The sequence below is a fragment of the Pseudorca crassidens genome, chromosome 5 (assembly GCF_039906515.1).
Source record: "Pseudorca crassidens isolate mPseCra1 chromosome 5, mPseCra1.hap1, whole genome shotgun sequence".
NCBI classification, from domain to species: domain Eukaryota; kingdom Metazoa; phylum Chordata; class Mammalia; order Artiodactyla; family Delphinidae; genus Pseudorca; species Pseudorca crassidens.
Window position 1 is genome coordinate 37684644 of NC_090300.1, and position 15793 is coordinate 37700436.

Below are 15793 nucleotides of genomic sequence, written 5' to 3' on the forward strand. Positions count from 1 at the left end.
AGAAAATGAACTTTATTTGACATCAAGCCAACTCATTTTCATGTAGCATCAGAAGGTAAACTTCTAAATTCCCTGGTGTACACACACAAGTTTTTCTCTAAAACTTGGATCAGCTTCCTCACAAGAACTATTAGACGTTCTGCATAAAGACTGCCCTCCTTCCTTTATAATTATACTACAATTCTCTCAGAAGTCTATAAATAATTTCCTAGTTTTTAGAACTTTATATTTTTGAAGCATCTGTTGATTGGGGAAATCTGGATCCTCAGACTGGCAATGACTCTTTCCAAAGTTCCACCTATGGGAAAACATTCCCAAGGAGACCACATGTGTAAGAGCCACATCTCCAGGGAAAGATTAAAATACCTGGTCCCTCTCATTTATCATCCCAATTTAATCATGCACAGGAGAAGCCCATGGGGCCACATCTGGCGGGATTTCAATTACACCTCTAACCACAGACATCTTCATCACCAGCCCTTCGCCGGTCACCTCCAGTCCTCAGCTGGGACCCCAGACAGGTTCTCAAAGAAGGAGACTTAGCAGGAGGACTCGTAGGGGAAAGGACAGAGATGTAATAGTTTGCATTTGTAATATGGTGCATAAGGATGAGAACAAGGTCCTAGAGATAAAAGAGAGATGAAGTTTTACTTTAACTCCAGAGAAACGGGAGGAGTAGGGGAAGGGGTGATAATGGTGGTGAAATAATAACAATCCAAAATTTATAGCTCTGTTCCAAATGCTTTGCGTGTCTCAGTGTATTAAATGTGATAACATGCATGCCACTAATTTAAAGTGCTTAAATGGTGCCTGGCACATGCACTGACCCACCAATCAGGGAATAGGATGCTCCAGCTCTGTCACCCAGGATGGGGACAAGGCCAAGATGTGACCTGCGCTCTTACCAGAGTTCACAGGAGAAACTAAGCCCAAGCCAGCCTCTGTGGGGCTTTGTTGGATACGGCACCCTGGTGGGGCCTCCTTCCCTTTCCAGGCCCACTCCCTACGCCCCTGTTGGTTTCCTGGGAATGTTTCCCAACAAGTCACTTCTTAGGAGTCAAGGTCTGCTTCCAGGGAGCCTGACCAAAGACACTTGCCAAAAGAGAAACTGAATGTCCTAACAATATGAGACCAACTTTTTGGGTGAAATATGGGACATTTTTTCCCTATGGAATTTCTATGGCTAAGCTATTTAAATAAATAGTATGCTTTATTTCTTAGCTCAATTATTTTGCAGTTACCACAGGTCAGAATAACAATAACATATCAAAGACATACTGTGACTATATCTGTCTGAGCCTTCTTTGTGAGTGTTGCTTAGATGAGACCTCAGGTGTTCAGACAAGAAAGCTGCCCAGCCACTTGGGCTTCTTTCAGACTGGCACTCCCCCAACCTCGGAGGCTGTCCAGGCCTCATAATGGCCTCCAGGCCAGAGCTGGAGTCTTAATTATCACCATCGCTGTTCCAGTGCCCCACTCTAGAGCTTCCAACCCTCCCTTCCCATCATCTCCCACTGCAACCCAGGATGCCGGGGCATGACCTAGCAGGCACTTGGGGCACGATACTGGTCCCTCGTTTAGGTGACTCAAGGACTCTGGCTTTTGGGGAAAGTGGGTATGCTCTCATTTCTTCATCTAACCATGGAATTTCAAAGTAAACTGTAGCATCTTTTCATCTCAGAGGGCTCTGGGCTCTCTCCTGAGCCACCTTATAATTAGCAGACCCACAGCTGCCAGCACAGAGCCTGGGCTCTGCCCTGTGGGGAGACAGTTGTCTGACTTTGCGAGAACATCTCAGGGAAATCATTAAAGCCCTTATGCTCAGTGTTAACCAGACTCACTCATCACAGTCAGGGGAATCTAATTCTTGCCTCTTCTCATCAAACACAGCACAATTATGTACCCAGTACTGGCATTCATTGGTAAGGTCAGGAAACATAGCTTGTGCACCAACTATATACAGCACGGGAATCACAGCTAGAGCTGCTCCTGCCCTAGGGGCTCACCCTCAGCGTGCATCTCACACCCCCTGAAGCTCATAGCCCTACAGCACTCAGTTTCTGCAAACCTTTCCTGGAAACTTTTACACCAGCTCAATTCACTGTTTTTGTTTGTTTTTGCTTTTGTTTTTTAAACACTTAGCCCTCTAACCACCACTAGCAACAGCCCTCTCTTGCCCTCACTTTATGGAAAACATCTCCAAAAAGCTGTATAAACTCATAAGCTCACTAGTTCCATTTCCTCATACCCTGCTCCTCAACCCACATCCACCACTTCCTGAGCACATATTCTGAACTGGGCACTGTGCTAAGTGCTCAATATACTTATATTTCCAACTCAATGAAGTATAGCAATATCGTGCTCTAGTTGGTTGAGGGGTGGTCCCTCAAAAGTTCTATGTCCTAACCCAGAAACCTGTTAATGAGACCTTATTTGGAGAAAGTATTTTTGCAGATGTAATGAAGTTAAGCATATTTGAGATGAGATCATGCTGGATCCAAGTGGGCCCTAAATCCAATGACAAGTGTCCTTACAAGAGACACACACAGGAGAGACACAGGGATAAGAGGGAAGGCCACGTGAAGACAAAGGCAGAGTTTGGAGTGATGCAGCCATGAACCAAGGAACATCTCGGAAGCACCAGAATAGAAGAGTCAAGGAAAGATTCTCCCTTGGAGCCTTTGAGGGCAGTGTACCTCTGCTGACACCCTGATTTCAGACTTCTGGCCCCCATAACTGTGAGAGAAAAAAAGTTCTATTGTTTTAAGGCACCAAGTTTGTGCTAATTTGATACGGCAGCCATAGGGAGCTTTTTATAGATGGGGAAACTGATGAAAACGCTGGGGGGGTGGGCGGAGTAATATGACTGGCCACAGCTCACAGGGCACCCTGATATCCTGAGTGATATGCTGGTGCAGCCAGATCAAAGACAAGAAATTAACTTTTGAGGAGCTGTCAGGATACCTGCAGCAGACAAAGGATTTATGCCCTGCAGGAGAAAATTTCAGAAACTTCTGAAGGGGAAGAGAAAGGGAAGAGAAAGTCAGGTGATGGAGACGAACGAAAGGAAAGGAAGGGGAAATGGGTGAACAGGAGAGGGAGACACGAAAGGAGAGCTGGCAAAGGCAATGTGGCTTAGGCTTGGGGAGCTTCTTGGATTCTAGCCTAAAGAATCTCCAGTGTCCATCACATTTGTAAAGGCAATGATTAAACTGTTCAGAAAACGTCCACTGAAGATTTATTACAAGCCAACATGAATCTGCTGGGAAAAAAATCCCTTTTCTTCATTTAAAGAGTTAACATTTAAATTTGCATAAGTCAACAGCTCTATGTGTAAGCATGACTTCCCTCACCTACGTTCCTGCCAACTATGTAATGGAATACACTCGAAAGTCATAAAATTGAGTTTCTTTAAAATATTTTATTCCTCAGTCTTCACTGACATTGCTTACAATGAGAATGCCTTACTAATGTTTGATTATTCTGCATAAGAGAGTTGTTGACTTAATGCAAATTTAAAAATCACAACTTAGGGCTTCCCTGGTGGTGCAGTGGTTGAGAGTCCGCCTGCCGATGCAAGGGACACGGGTTCGTGCCCTGGTGTGGGAGGATCCCACATGCCGCGGAGCGGCTGGGCCCGGGAGCCATGGCCGCTGAGCCTGCACATCCGGAGCCTGTGCTCCGCAACGGGAGAGGCCACAACAGTGAGAGGCCCGCGTACCGCAAAAAAAAAAAAAAAAAAAAAAAATCACAACTTAAAATGTGAAAGACATTAAATCAACATGACACCTTTAAGGGCCCAGTATGCACAGACTTCCTGGGTTAATGTCACACTTCAAAGTGTTACCTCCTCAATTTTCTGTGTGAATGACTTAACCTTCAGAACCAAAGAGACCTGTTCTCCCTAAGAGAACAGATGCATATTTTTGCATAATAAAAGAAAATCCAGCCTCAAATTCTTTTTTTTTTTTTTTTTTTTTTGCGGTATGCGGGCCTCTCACTGTTGTGGCCTCTCCCATTGCAGAGCACAGGCTCCGGACGCGCAGGCTCAGCGGCCATGGCTCACGGGCCCAGCCGCTCCGCGGCATGTGGGATCTTCCCGGACTGGGGCACGAACCCGTGTCCCCTGCATCGGCAGGCGGACTCTCAACCACTGTGCCACCAGGGAAGCCCTTGTGCCTTTCTTAAAACAGAGTAAAAATTAACTTCCAGTGTATCCTGAGGAGTAACTGAAATGTCAAGTTCTAACAGTTCCTAACCCTGCAACACTGTGATTCTCCTGGTTCTCTTCCTGACATCTTCTCTCCTCCTCTTCCTTCCCAACTGACCCTGATTTTGTTCCAAGATCCATTTCACCACTAGGCAGTTCAAGTGATGCAGGGAAGCTGAAAGCATCTTTGGCTCCAGGACAGACCTTCTTTAGTCTAAGACAGTGATTCTCAAAGTGTGGTCCCTGGACCAAAGCTTCAGCATCACTGAAAATTTAGAAATACAAATTATCATCCCCATCCCAGATCTACTGAATCAGAAATTCCAGGCACAGATAGCCCAGCAATCTGTATTTAAACAAACCTTCTAGGTGATTCTGTTGCATGGTTATCACTGCTATAAGCCAGTGATTCTCAACCCTGCTTGCACATTAGAATCACCTGATGCCCAGGCCCCACGCTCCCTACCCCCTCTTCCAAAGATTCTAATTGATCTGCGGTGGGTCTGGACAAGTGGATTTGTTAAAAGCTCTCCAGGTGATTCTAATATACATCAAGGTTTGCGAAACAACGATGAAAGCCAATCAGAGTAATCCAGTCTAAAATACTGAATTGCAGTTCGGATGAAATGGATGCCTCCCATTTCCATAATGCTGACTGGAGACCAAACATGTCATTACCATGATTATAGCCACTGGTGGTAGCACTTTGCTGTTTGCTACTAAATGGAGCATGCTCTTTTACTTTCATGGCCTCCGGAGTGATAGATTTGCAAGAGGTGGAGGACAGACAGTCCAACAGCTGTTTGGCAGTGGAGGCATGCTCAATTGGCATGTTTTGTATGGAAAGAGGTGAAAATCATTTAGATAAGAATTCGTGGCAAACCAGGATTTGAACCCAAGTAGTCTTAATCCAGAATCTGAGCTCTTAACTGTGGCTGCCACAGTGTCACTCCACATGGAGGTTATGGCCAGGCACCTTCAGTGAGAGAGGGAAGCGCCTTCAATGGTGGTGGAGGAAATGAAAATTCTTCATTTCATATGCAAACATAATGCAATGTCTTTATAACTGCCTATAACATTGGAAAGAGCTTACATTTCTGGATTTAGTTCTTGTTTGGACATAAATTCCATGTCAGTTATGATTCATACCACCTCTCCCTCCTTAATTTCAGGGAAAACTTCCTCTCACTTCTCAGGAAAAACAAACCATGAAGACAGCGGTTCTCAAATATTTTGGTCTCATGACCTCTTTATACTCTTAAAAATTGAGGACCACAAAGAGCCTTTGTTTATATGGGTTATATCTACTAATATTTACTATCCTAAAAGTTAAAGCTGAGAAACAAAAAAATTAATCCATTAAAATAACAATAAACTCATTACATGTTAACAAATAACGTTTTAAATAAAATATAACCATAATTTCTAAAACAAAAATATAGTGAGAAGGGTGTCATTGTTTTAATATTTGTAAATCTCTTTAATATCTGGCTTATGAAAGACAGCTAGCTGGATCTCACATCACCTTCTGCATTCAATCTGTTGCAATATAGTTGAAGGCTATAAACCATAAAGATAACGCAGTCGGAACTTCCCTGGTGGTGCAGTGGTTAAGAATCCGCCTGCTAATGCAGGGGACATGGGTTCGAGTCCTGGTCCGGGAAGTTCCCACATGTTGCGGAGCAACTAAGTCCGCGTGCCACAACTACTGAACCCCGCACGCCTAGAGCCTGTGCTCTGCAACAGGAGAAACCACTGCAATAAGAAGCCTGCGCACTGCAACGAAGAGTAGCCCCCGCTCGCCGCAACTAGAGAAAGCCCGCCTGCAGCAACGAAGAACCAACACAGCCAAAAATCAAATAAATAAATCAATTTTAAAAAATACACCTCTTTGTCACAAAGCGATAAAGAGGCATGGACATATATACACTACCAAACGTAAGGTAGATAGCTAGTGGGAAGCAGCCGCATAGCACAGGGAGATCAGCTCGGTGCTTTGTGACCGCCTGGAGGGGTGGGATAGGGAGGGTGGGAGGGAGGGAGACGCAAGCGGGAAGAGATATGGGAATATGTGTATATATATAACTGATTCATTTTGTTGTGAAGCTGAAACTAACATACCATTGTAAAGCAATTATACTCCAATAAAGATGTTAAAAAAAAAATACACCTCTTAAAAAAAAAAAAAAGATAATGTAGTTGGAAAAGGAGAGCCTCACAGACTTCCTGAAAAGGTCTCAGGGATCCTGAGAGGTTCTTGGACCACACTAGGAGAACTGTTGTTCCTGGTAATGCAAAGCCATTGAAAGATCATCATCAGAGGACAAGCTGCTATTCTGTAGCAATGTTAGGGTGAAGTAGAAGGAGGAGGACTGAGATTAGGGCAGCAAGAAGGAAAACTATTAAAAGGGTTCAGGCAAGACCACAGGAAGCCCTTCACTGAACAGAGACAATGTGGATGCAGAGAAATGTATTCACAACAAGTTAGAGTCCATGGGAGCTGGTATCCAACTGCATCCAGGTTGAAACAGAGAACAAATCGAGATGACTTTAGCTATTCAGGGATGGAAATCCAGGAGGATGGTGATGATAAGGGTATAAATAGGGCATAATAAGATCATTTCTGGTTTAAGTTGGCCAAAGAGGCAAGAGATAAGCCAGAAAGAGAAATGAAGATTCAAGACCATTGACTCAAGGAGATTCAGAGAAATGGACAGGCCCTGGAAAACTTATCTGTTTAAACTGCTATACTCGATATGGTTTAAAATGACACCAACACAGCATTTGCCTTGAGAAGGTAAAATTAATTTCTTTAAAAATGCAAATATCCCTGAAAGTTATGGAGAAGCTCCCTAGCCAATGAAGCATACCTTGGCATTAATTAATTTAGATTGCTTTCTACCCTAATGAATACATGAGAACTTCAGATCACAGACCAGAGTAGGGTAGCTGGTCTGGGTAGGTACCATGGTGGGACTCTGGGTCTACTATGGGATAAGGATAAGCATGGAGGAAAAAGAGAGGGAAAATGTTAATCCCCTGTGGAAGACATTACTATGTGGATATTTCTAGTTTAAGAAGTGCCTGGAGGGACGAATAAAGTCACTGGGTAGCTGGTTGGCAAAAAGTGCTAGTTAGAGCTAAAAAAGCACCAAAGACATTTTGCTCACTGTAAAGTATTTTTAGGGCTTCTGCCCAGTTCCAGAGATCAGATGAGAGGCAGATCATCCCATTAGAAATGAACTCCATTCTCAACCAGCTTCTCATTATGCCTGAAAGAATCTAGAGAGTTGAGTAATATGGATCTTGGGGTGTGTGTGCATAATTCAAGTCTGAGACAGATGCAATCCCCATGGGCCAGGTAAAGAGGGCAAAAAAGGTGATATCTTTTACCTTCTAAATTCTACAGGTTAGGGGCCCAAATCTACAGCAGGAGTTCTCTTTCTCTTCCACCTTCTGAGTAACAGGGACCCATGAACAGCTCTCTGGATTGAGCAAAGGATTACTTTTTGTATGGTCACCACAGTTCAGTATATTCTGAGGATGCAAGAACAAGAAAGATGTACCAATAATACAGAGTATGAATTAAGAATACAGATGCCTGGGTGTAGAGCAAATGCTTAACTTACTAAACATAATTGCTCCTTAACTCTGAGTAAGTATCCAAACAACTTTGACTTAATTAGATATTAGTATATAAAAACTTATGTTCATGAGCTCAAAAGGATTGTCTTGGTCTTCTTAAAAATGAAGTAACGCAACAAATTTCCAGTACACAGCACCCAGACAAAGACCAAATCTGTCAACTCAGGACTCAGCGCCTCTCCAGTAACGTCACGTTCTTCAGCATTTGTGATGATGTTCCTTATTTTCCATTATTACTTTTAAAACAAATTGTGACATGGCCTGGGAAAGGCAGCCTTGATTGTGTCAACTCCTTCCTCTGTAGAATGAGATCAATGATAATTAACGTCCTGCTTGCCTAATAAGGTTTGTAAGGATCAAATTCTGTAAAAATGTCATTGACAGACGAATGGATAAAGAAGATGTGGCACATATATACAATGGAATATTACTCAGCCATAAAAAGGAACAAAGTTGGGTCACTTGTAGAGACGTGGATGGACCTAGAGACTGTCATACAGAGTGAAGTAAGTCAGAAAGAGAAAAACAAATATCACATATTAATGCATATATGTGGAATCTAGAAAAATGGTGCAGATGAACTGGTTTGCAAGGCAGAAATAGAGACACAGATGTAGAGAACAAACGTATGTACACCAAGGGGGGAAGTGGGTGGTGGTGATGGTGGGATGAATTGGGAGATTGGGATTGACAATATATACACTAATATGTATAAAATCGATAACTAATAAGAACCTGCTATATAAAAAAATAAAATTCGAAAAAAAATTCTGTAAAAATGTTTTGTGAACCAAATGTCAGTTACAGCCGAGCTCCTAGAGAGGCTGTATCCTTCTCTTGCAGACAGGAAGGCCCAATAAGAGAACAGGCATTTACTGTAGTTCTTCTATATACCATGGTGGTCATATCCCATTTTATATATGAGGCACATGGAGATTAAGTAACTTACCTAACATAAACTACCGACTAAGTGGTAGGGATAGGATTTGAACACTGGTTGGCAGCTCAAAAACCCAGATATTCCTGGCACTAGCTTCACACCTACTTTATTACTTAGGTCTAAAAAGGAAAAACGAATGCAGCATTTGTTTTCTACATAATCATGAAGGTTCTCATCACCACCTTCATCCTCAGGCTCTTAGTCATTCCAAGGTATTGTTTAAAATGTGTTAAACCTTCCCAAAGGGCTAAAGCTGGCAGGATGAAATACTCAGTATTGCACTGTGGGATGAAGCCCAAGAAATAAAATAAAGGCAGAGACAGTCAGTTGTAATAAAAGTAAAATATTAAACCCTCAACTGCCCTGCCTGCCAAAGACTGCATCCCTCAAGCACACAAAAGCCTCAATGACTGGTGATTGTGATGTACTGACCCAGAAAGAGCTTGGATTTTTTTTCAGCCTTACCTGACATCACTAATAGGATGCAAACTTTGCCCATCCTGGGTTAGAACCACCCCTGTCTAGCCATAGGGGCCACACTGCTCATTTTTTCTGTGTGTGGTGGAGACACCAGGCAGGATAAAAAAAAAATGGACATGAACAAAGAGGTCCGAGAGACCTGGCTATGAATTCCAACCTCATCACTCACCACCTGGTCACCCTCGGCCGGTCCTTAACTCACTCATTGCTAACACTTCTTCATATTGGTGCACTTACCTCTGGAGTGAGTGAGATGGCACACGTGAGCTGATCAGCACAGGTCTGGGAACACAGTAGGCACTCCAGAGGGAGCAGTTTCTCTGATGAGCCTCATGGACTGGCTCATGTCCACTAGGAAGTGCTTGACTTTTTTTCTTGTTAAACAGATACTCTCTGGTAGACTAAAGATGATTACAAATTTCTACTACTCTTGCCTTTGAGAGGTGGAGTCCAATCCCTCTCCCCTTGGGTCAGGGTTGGTCTTAGTGACTTCTTCCGCCAATACAATGTGGCTGAAGTATTGTTCTGGGATTTCCAAGCCTAATTCTTAAGAAGCCTTGTAGGTTTTGCCCAGGCCTCAAAGCCGTGAGGTGCCATGTATAAAGTATGACCACCCTGAGGCCACTATTGCTGTGAGGAAGCCCCACTTTGTCCTGTGAAAAGGCCTGAGGGAAAAAAGCCCCAGCTCTTGGAGTTATTCCAGCCCAGATCCCAGCCACTGTGGAGCAGAGAGTCTGCCAACCCCGATCAAACTGCAGATACATGAGCAAAATAAATGATTGTTGTTGTTTTAAGCTACAAAGTTTTGGGGTGATTTGTTATGCAACAAAAGATAACCAGAACACTCTGTCCCCCCTCCAAATTAAAATCAGTTTGCTGAGTCACATAAAGTAACATAATAAGTTTATGTTGACTCTATAGTTCTCAAGTCAGTTTTAGACACTGAAAAACCATTCTGTTTGTGGACAATGTTAATCCAGGCATAAGTGAACAATTGGCTGACCAATGACATATATGGTATTGTTTGTGTATGTATGCCAGAGTTTAAGTTATCTAGGACTTTACTAAATATCTAACTCATCTCATGAAAAAAAATGCTATAAATAACAGCCTGTCATCTCAGATGAACTTATGAAAACCACTCTCCGAAGTCAGACTAATTGATCTATTGTCCAAGTGCTTCACCCTTTCAGCTGTGTACAAAGCTGGGCTCCAGCCCACAATCAGCTACCTAGTAATCAGTGTGGTTTATTGAAGGCCACTACCTACCTCCTAATTTGGGTTGCTTGCGTTTCTAGGCAAGCTTGCAAACAATGAAAAGTGTTAAGACAAGGTTAGTTTCTGCAGCTATCCAGATAGTGTTTGAGGAAAATCTCTTCAGCTTTCCAATATGTTGGACCTGGGAGGATGGGCACTTGTTATAGAATAAGACTGGACTCTAAACCACAGAATACTTCTCTGATGCCTTTCAGATAATATATGACCTTATAACATGCACACTCTGGGGCATACAATCAGCACAGGTGAATTCAACAAACATCCTGCTGCCTTCTAAATCTACTATGCTCTTTTTCGTTTCTTGTTTCTTTTTCCTGTAAAACCTGCCTTGCCTTCTTGAGGGTGTATCTGTGTGAGTGAGTGTGTGTGTGTGTGTTTGTGTGTGTGTGTGTGTGTGTGTGTGTGTGTGTGTAAAATCCTATTTATCCTTCAAATGTTCCCTATCCCATCAAGGCAGAATTAATCATTTCTTGATGACACTGCTTCTTCAATCCGTAAAGCCTTTTCTCTAACAAGCAAGCTTATCATTAAAAAACAAAAAAAAAAAGGTAACAAACCCTACAGAATACATGGAGAAAGCATATGAGAGATTCCCTATAACTCTTGGCGATGTTCCATCAGGCTGAAATCAGGCTGACGTGATCTGTGTTTCAGGGATTAGAATTCAATAGCAAAAATGAGTCAATTAAAACACCCAAACAGAATGCTGTCTGTAGATAAAGTGCTTTGCACTGGGGGCACAACATAACAAGAATTGCTAAATTCTAAGGGCTGACTGGTGATTTGCATCTCAATCTATTTTCATGTTATTTCCTTGGCAAAAGTTAACAAGGAGCCACTCAGCCTAGGAAAGATAGGTCCTCTACCTCAGCAAGAATTAGACAAGCATGGTGAATTTCAAGTTTTCCCAACTCAATGCCTTTGGTTTGACCCGGAGTGAGCAACGTCTGTTGTCCCAAATGTGTCAATCTGAACATCAAACCCACCAACTGGTACTGGATTTTACATTCATTCAGTGACAATCCAATCCCAAAGACTACACACTCCCTATATGGCAACTGGCACTTCGTGGCACAATACGCAAAACACAACAACCTGCAGAGAAAATCAGGATCGAACACTTCATTCTACCACCGAACATAAACAAACCACATTTTCACCACTCATTATCTAAGAACACGCAAAACTATGCAAAACATTCCAAGTCAAAGGCTGTACAGTCACTGAATGGTAATAGGTTATATGTGACTAAATCCCACAGCCTACCATTCCCTCTTCATGAGGAGCCCAGAGGGGATCATACCGGAACCCCCTTCATTCTGCCACAAAACCAAGAGTAATAACGTTGTTGACACTCATTTTCAAATTGACTGTGCTTAACATGCCAATTTAGAATTATCATAACGAAGTCTACAGTAATTATGTACAGTAACTGAAGCCCAAGGCAATAGAATGACTTAATGCTTGATATTTCAAGTACCTAGATGAAGCAGAGGGAAAATGTATTGTCCTTCACTGACCAAACCCTGGTCTTCCTCCAGAAGGTGTGTAAGTTTCTGGCACTGGGCAAACAATAACATTGATCTATTCTAGGAAAGAAGAAATGTGACATCAACTTACTTAACAGTTGGCAATAGAGGGCCTGTAAACTTCTCTTCATGGTATCATCTGGTCCTGCTTGTCCTCCAGTTTATTCATGATTCTGTCTAGGAAATTGGGAGAAGAAAATTGTTACATCTGGGAAACAGAATTCAAGTCAAGAATCAGAAAGAACTCCACTCAATATGATCCTGGTTGTAAAGCCCAAAATACCTGATTTGAAGAGAAAAATTCTTGGAGTGAATATACCATAGTACAGTCTATGTTATAAAACTACCAATTAATCAATTAGATTCTGAAACTACATACACCACTCATATGGGCAACTAGAGGGTGAGAATCTGGCTTTGGAACTTTTGAGGACTTCCAATTCTTCTCCCCTGCATCTCTAGTCTTGAAACAGGAGAAACAAGAAACTTCTAATCTCAGTTGTGTTATTGTGCTCATCAAACAAAACACCCCAAAAGCATCACCAATTTGAAACTGTATTATATTTAATAACTTTTCTATTATTTTCTGATTATAAAAGATACCTCCAGTGAAGAACATCTAAACAAAATATAGATAAGGGTGTACAAGAAACTACAAACTACCTATCTCTGCAGCCTTTCATGTGTACACTTCTACTGGTCTGCTTTGCTTTATGTATTATACATTCTAATTTTTCTCCCTAGCAGTGGTGACATCTTCCTGTGCTGTTACTGTACTTTACTACTTTTTTTCTTTTCTTTTTTTTTTTTTTTGGCCACGCCGCTCGGCTTGCGGGATCTTAGTTCCCTGAACCCAGGCCCTCAGCAGTGAAAGAGCAGAGTCCTAAGCATGAGACCACCAGGGAATTCCCACCTTACAACTTTATTTTAAATGGTACACAGTATTTTTTCAAGATAAAGTCCTAGAAATGGAATCACAAGGACACAATCTAAGGCTTCTGAAATATATTGCCAAATTGCCCTTCATCAATATCATATTATGAAAATCTCCATTAGACTGCAACCTACCCAATGATGGAAATTTGTATTTTCTTTCCATCTTTGCCAAGAAAATAAGCACATATTCCATCTCATTACTTTAATTTGCATTTTATAGGTTTATTAGTCATTTGTCTTTTTAAAGTTTTAAATTCACATTTGACAGAGTATTTCGTCACACTCCTGAACCTTCTCCTAGGCCTATCTGTGAACTTCCTTGTAAAACCTGGTGAAAGCAGCTCTTTTGCCCCTTTTCTGTTCACCCACTTCTGTTCCCGTTTTAACCTTAAAAGAACCTAATTACAGGAATGAGATCATTAGGCAATTTAACCTAACTCCTGACTTAACGCTCTCCTGAATGCATACCATGTCTTGTTTAACCTGCTGATTCTTTTCCTAGACAAAAAGAAGAGTGAAGAATGAAGTAGTTATAGAATGACTAGCTCTCTACCCTCAACAGCCCCCTAAGGAAGAGTGCAGGCAGATCATGTAGGCAAGATAACATCTGAAGAGAGAGTCAGCCAGTCTGCACTCAGTGGGGAATGATACAGAACCCAACCTCCCGTCTCAATGATTCACTGAGAGTCTTCTCCCCATTTTTCCCTTTAAAAACTGTCATGGCTGAGCAGAATCTTTGGAGTTGGCCTCTGGACACGAGTCTGCCTTCTCCTCAGATTGCCAGCTTTTCTGCTTAAAGCACCTTTTCTTTGTGCTGACACTTGCCTCTCGAATTATTGGCTCTTGAGTGGCGAGCAGCCAAATCTGAGTTCCGTAACACTAGTTTTAGCAAGAACCCTGCTAAATCAGTTTAACCAGCACCCCCAAACCCTCAATATATAATCACCCTCAATATCTGGTAAGATTTACTCTACCACCCCCAGGTGATGACAGCCTGGCCTGCCTTCAGCAACAACCCTGTTGGGCCAGTACAGCCAAGCCCCTGACCCCTGATGCTTCCTGTTAGTAGTTTTCCATCCACTGACCCCACACTGCTCCTTGGCTATGAATTCCCACTTGCCCATGCTTTGTTCAGAGTGGAGCCCAATCTCTCCCCCCACAGTAAAATCCCACTGCAGTGGTCCCTGCACCCATCCAGATGGTCCTGAATAAAGTATGCCTTGCCACCTTTAACAAGTGTCACTGAATATTTTTTAAAGACATTCTTTAATCATTCTCTATTGGCATGCTGGGTTTTTTTTCTTATGATACCCCAAGTGGAACTGATTTATCTTTAATTTTTTTCTGAGATATAATTAATGTATCATAAAATTCAGCCTTTAAGTATACAATTCAGTGGTTATTAGCACATTCAAAAGTTGTGCGACCGTCACCAGTACCTAATTCCAGAACATTTCATCACTCTAAAAAGAAATTCCCGTTTGTTAGCAGTTATTTCTCATTGTCCCCTCTCCCCACTCCCTGGCAACCACTAATCTACTATGGGTTCTCCTATTCTGTACATTTCACATAGATAGAATCATATAATACACGGCCTTTTGTGCCTGCCTCTTTCACTCAGCATAGTGTTTTTAAGGTTCATTCATGGTGTAAAGCATGCTGTTTTTTTTCTTATTTATTTATTGTAAGAACTATACACACACACAAACACACACATTATCATGGTTAGAAAGGCCTTCTTTACTTAATTTAGGATTACATAAATAGTTGCCTGTATTTTCTTCTGGTATTTTTTATTTCATTTAGATCCGTTTCTGGACTTTGTGTTATGTTTTACTTCTCTGTCTGCTCATTGTTTCATTAAACAATACGCGTTGTTTAAATTAAACTCTTGGTAGAATTAGTCCTCCATCATTACTCTTCTTTTTAAGATTTACCTTGTTCTTTGAGCTTGTTTTTCCCCCCAAATTAACTTTAAGATAATTTTTTTTTTTGCAGTATGCGGGCCTCTCACCGTTGTGGCCTCTCCCCTTGCGGAGCACAGGCTCCGGACGCGCAGGCTCAGCGGCCATGGCTTACGGGCCCAGCCGCTCCGCGGCACGTGGGATCTTCCCGGACCGGGGCACGAACCCGTGTCCCCTGCATCGGCAGGCAGACTCTCAACCACTGCGCCACCAGGGAAGCCCAACTTTAAGATAATTTTATTAAACTTCAGAAAAAATATCATTGGGATTATAGTTGGAATTATCTTCTACTTGCTTCATTAATTTGGGAGAGACCTGATCTCTTCAAAATCCAAGTGTGGTGAGGAAAAAAATAATCTTTAAATATGGTTGCTCTGGAGATCAGAAGAATTCCTTTTGGAGGAAGAGAAGTGCTCTTGTTTTGGGGGATGGGGTAGGGAGTTGGGGAACCATAGCTCAATGACTTCTTTGGTTAGGCAAATTAAAGCTCCCCTCCTCCAAACCCCAATGTGAACTAGCAGAGTAGGAAGGAGAAAAAGAGAGAGTTAAATTTCTCTCCATTATAATACAAGAGGAGGTTTGAGTTCCAAAAGGCTAGGAAAGAGGGATTAAGTAGTCTAGAAATCTGAGAGGCTGAGGAGATGATACACAAGAGATGCTGAGAGACTGAAGAGGCAGTTCCAAAAGACAGCAGCAGGTGGGACCCAAGAATAAACTGAGAAATTCCCCGCAAACTTTAATAAGCATAATATTTAATTTTTCATTGCTTCTTGCTTCATGCTGTTTGTCGTCAGACACCACATCTGCCCTC

At 42.1% G+C, this 15793-nt stretch overlaps 1 protein-coding gene across 4 annotated transcripts in view; it reads right to left on the bottom strand.

Annotated features, from left to right (window-relative positions):
- Positions 1–15793, bottom strand: part of TMEM108 (transmembrane protein 108) — a 373675-nt gene that overhangs the window by 143614 nt on the left and 214268 nt on the right. For 3 of the 4 annotated variants that reach the window (XM_067737782.1, XM_067737784.1, XM_067737785.1), the window contains one exon: positions 12174–12259. In XM_067737782.1, the coding sequence (XP_067593883.1) occupies positions 12174–12213 (40 nt within the window). In that variant the 5' untranslated portion in view covers positions 12214–12259. The remainder of the gene's footprint in view (positions 1–12173; positions 12260–15793) is intronic. The other variant, XM_067737783.1, reaches the window with a different exon arrangement.